The 934-nt window shown below is 50.3% G+C and overlaps 1 protein-coding gene across 1 annotated transcript in view; it reads right to left on the reverse strand.

Moving 5' to 3' along the window:
- The window catches only part of EMH_0070370 (OTU-like cysteine protease domain-containing protein, putative), a gene marked incomplete at both ends in the record, with an annotated part of 3,141 nt that extends 2,848 nt beyond the window's left edge, over window positions 1-293 (reverse strand). The window contains one exon of the mRNA XM_013498968.1: window positions 1-293. This exon is cut by the window's left edge and continues 2,481 nt beyond it. Within this exon, the coding sequence (XP_013354422.1) occupies window positions 1-293 (293 nt within the window).
- Between the last annotated feature and the right edge of the window lie 641 nt (window positions 294-934).

Genomic DNA, 934 nt, shown 5'->3' on the forward strand with positions numbered 1-934 from the left:
CCTTTGTCGAGTATGGGTTCAGAGGAAGAGGGGGAGCGGGGGGCCCCCCGGGAGGTTCGACCCTTGCGCGGGGATAACACATCCGGCGAGTCAGCAGCAACAACACATACACATACACCACGCTTGCTTTGCTTGCTGCTCTTGCTGCTGCTGCTGCTGCTGCTGTTGCTGTTGCTGCTGCTGTCGTCAGTTGTTGCTGTAGAAAGAGGGAGGCCGCAGCTGCTGCAGCAGCTGTTGCTGCTGCTGCTGTTGCTGCTGCTGCTGATGAGACCTCGTTGTTTCTTCTTTGGCATTGTGAGGCTTCTGAACTTGACTCAACATATAAACCCTAAACCCTAAACCCTAAACCCTAAACCCTAAACCCTTAAAACCCTCAAAACCCTAAAAATATTCAGCCAGTCGAATCTCAGCCCCTGTTAAAAACTGTCTGCAGCCCCAAATCTGCTGCTGCTGCTGCTGCTGTTGCTGCTGCTGCTGCTGCTGCTGCTGTTGCTGCTGTTGCTGCTGCTGCTGCTGCTGCTGCTGCTGCTGCTTCGTGCCTGAGGATGTCCTTCTTCTGGGGGAAGCGGCTCTTGTTGCACTTTATTTTTCTTTTTTAATTTAATTATTTAAAAAAAAAGAAAAAAAAACCCTAAACCCTAAACCCTAAACCCTAAACCCTAAACAACACACCAAGTCCCGCGCACAACGAATACGCAGACACCGTAAACCCTAAACCCTAAACCCTAAACCCTAAACCCTAAACTTTAAACTCTAAACCCTAATTACGTCTTATTCACTTCTTTTGTGTCCGTTCATAAACATCTCTCCGCATCTAGGGTTTAGGGTCTAGGGTTTAGGGTTTAGGGTTTAGGGTTTAGGGTTTATCTTCTTGGGGGCCCCCTACTAGACAGGCCCCAGCAGCAGCAGCAGGCTGCAGGGGCCCCCCTGCTGC

Source organism: Eimeria mitis, genomic scaffold (assembly GCF_000499745.2).
Source record: "Eimeria mitis Houghton genomic scaffold, Emh_scaff3873, whole genome shotgun sequence".
NCBI classification, from domain to species: Eukaryota; Apicomplexa; class Conoidasida; order Eucoccidiorida; family Eimeriidae; genus Eimeria; species Eimeria mitis.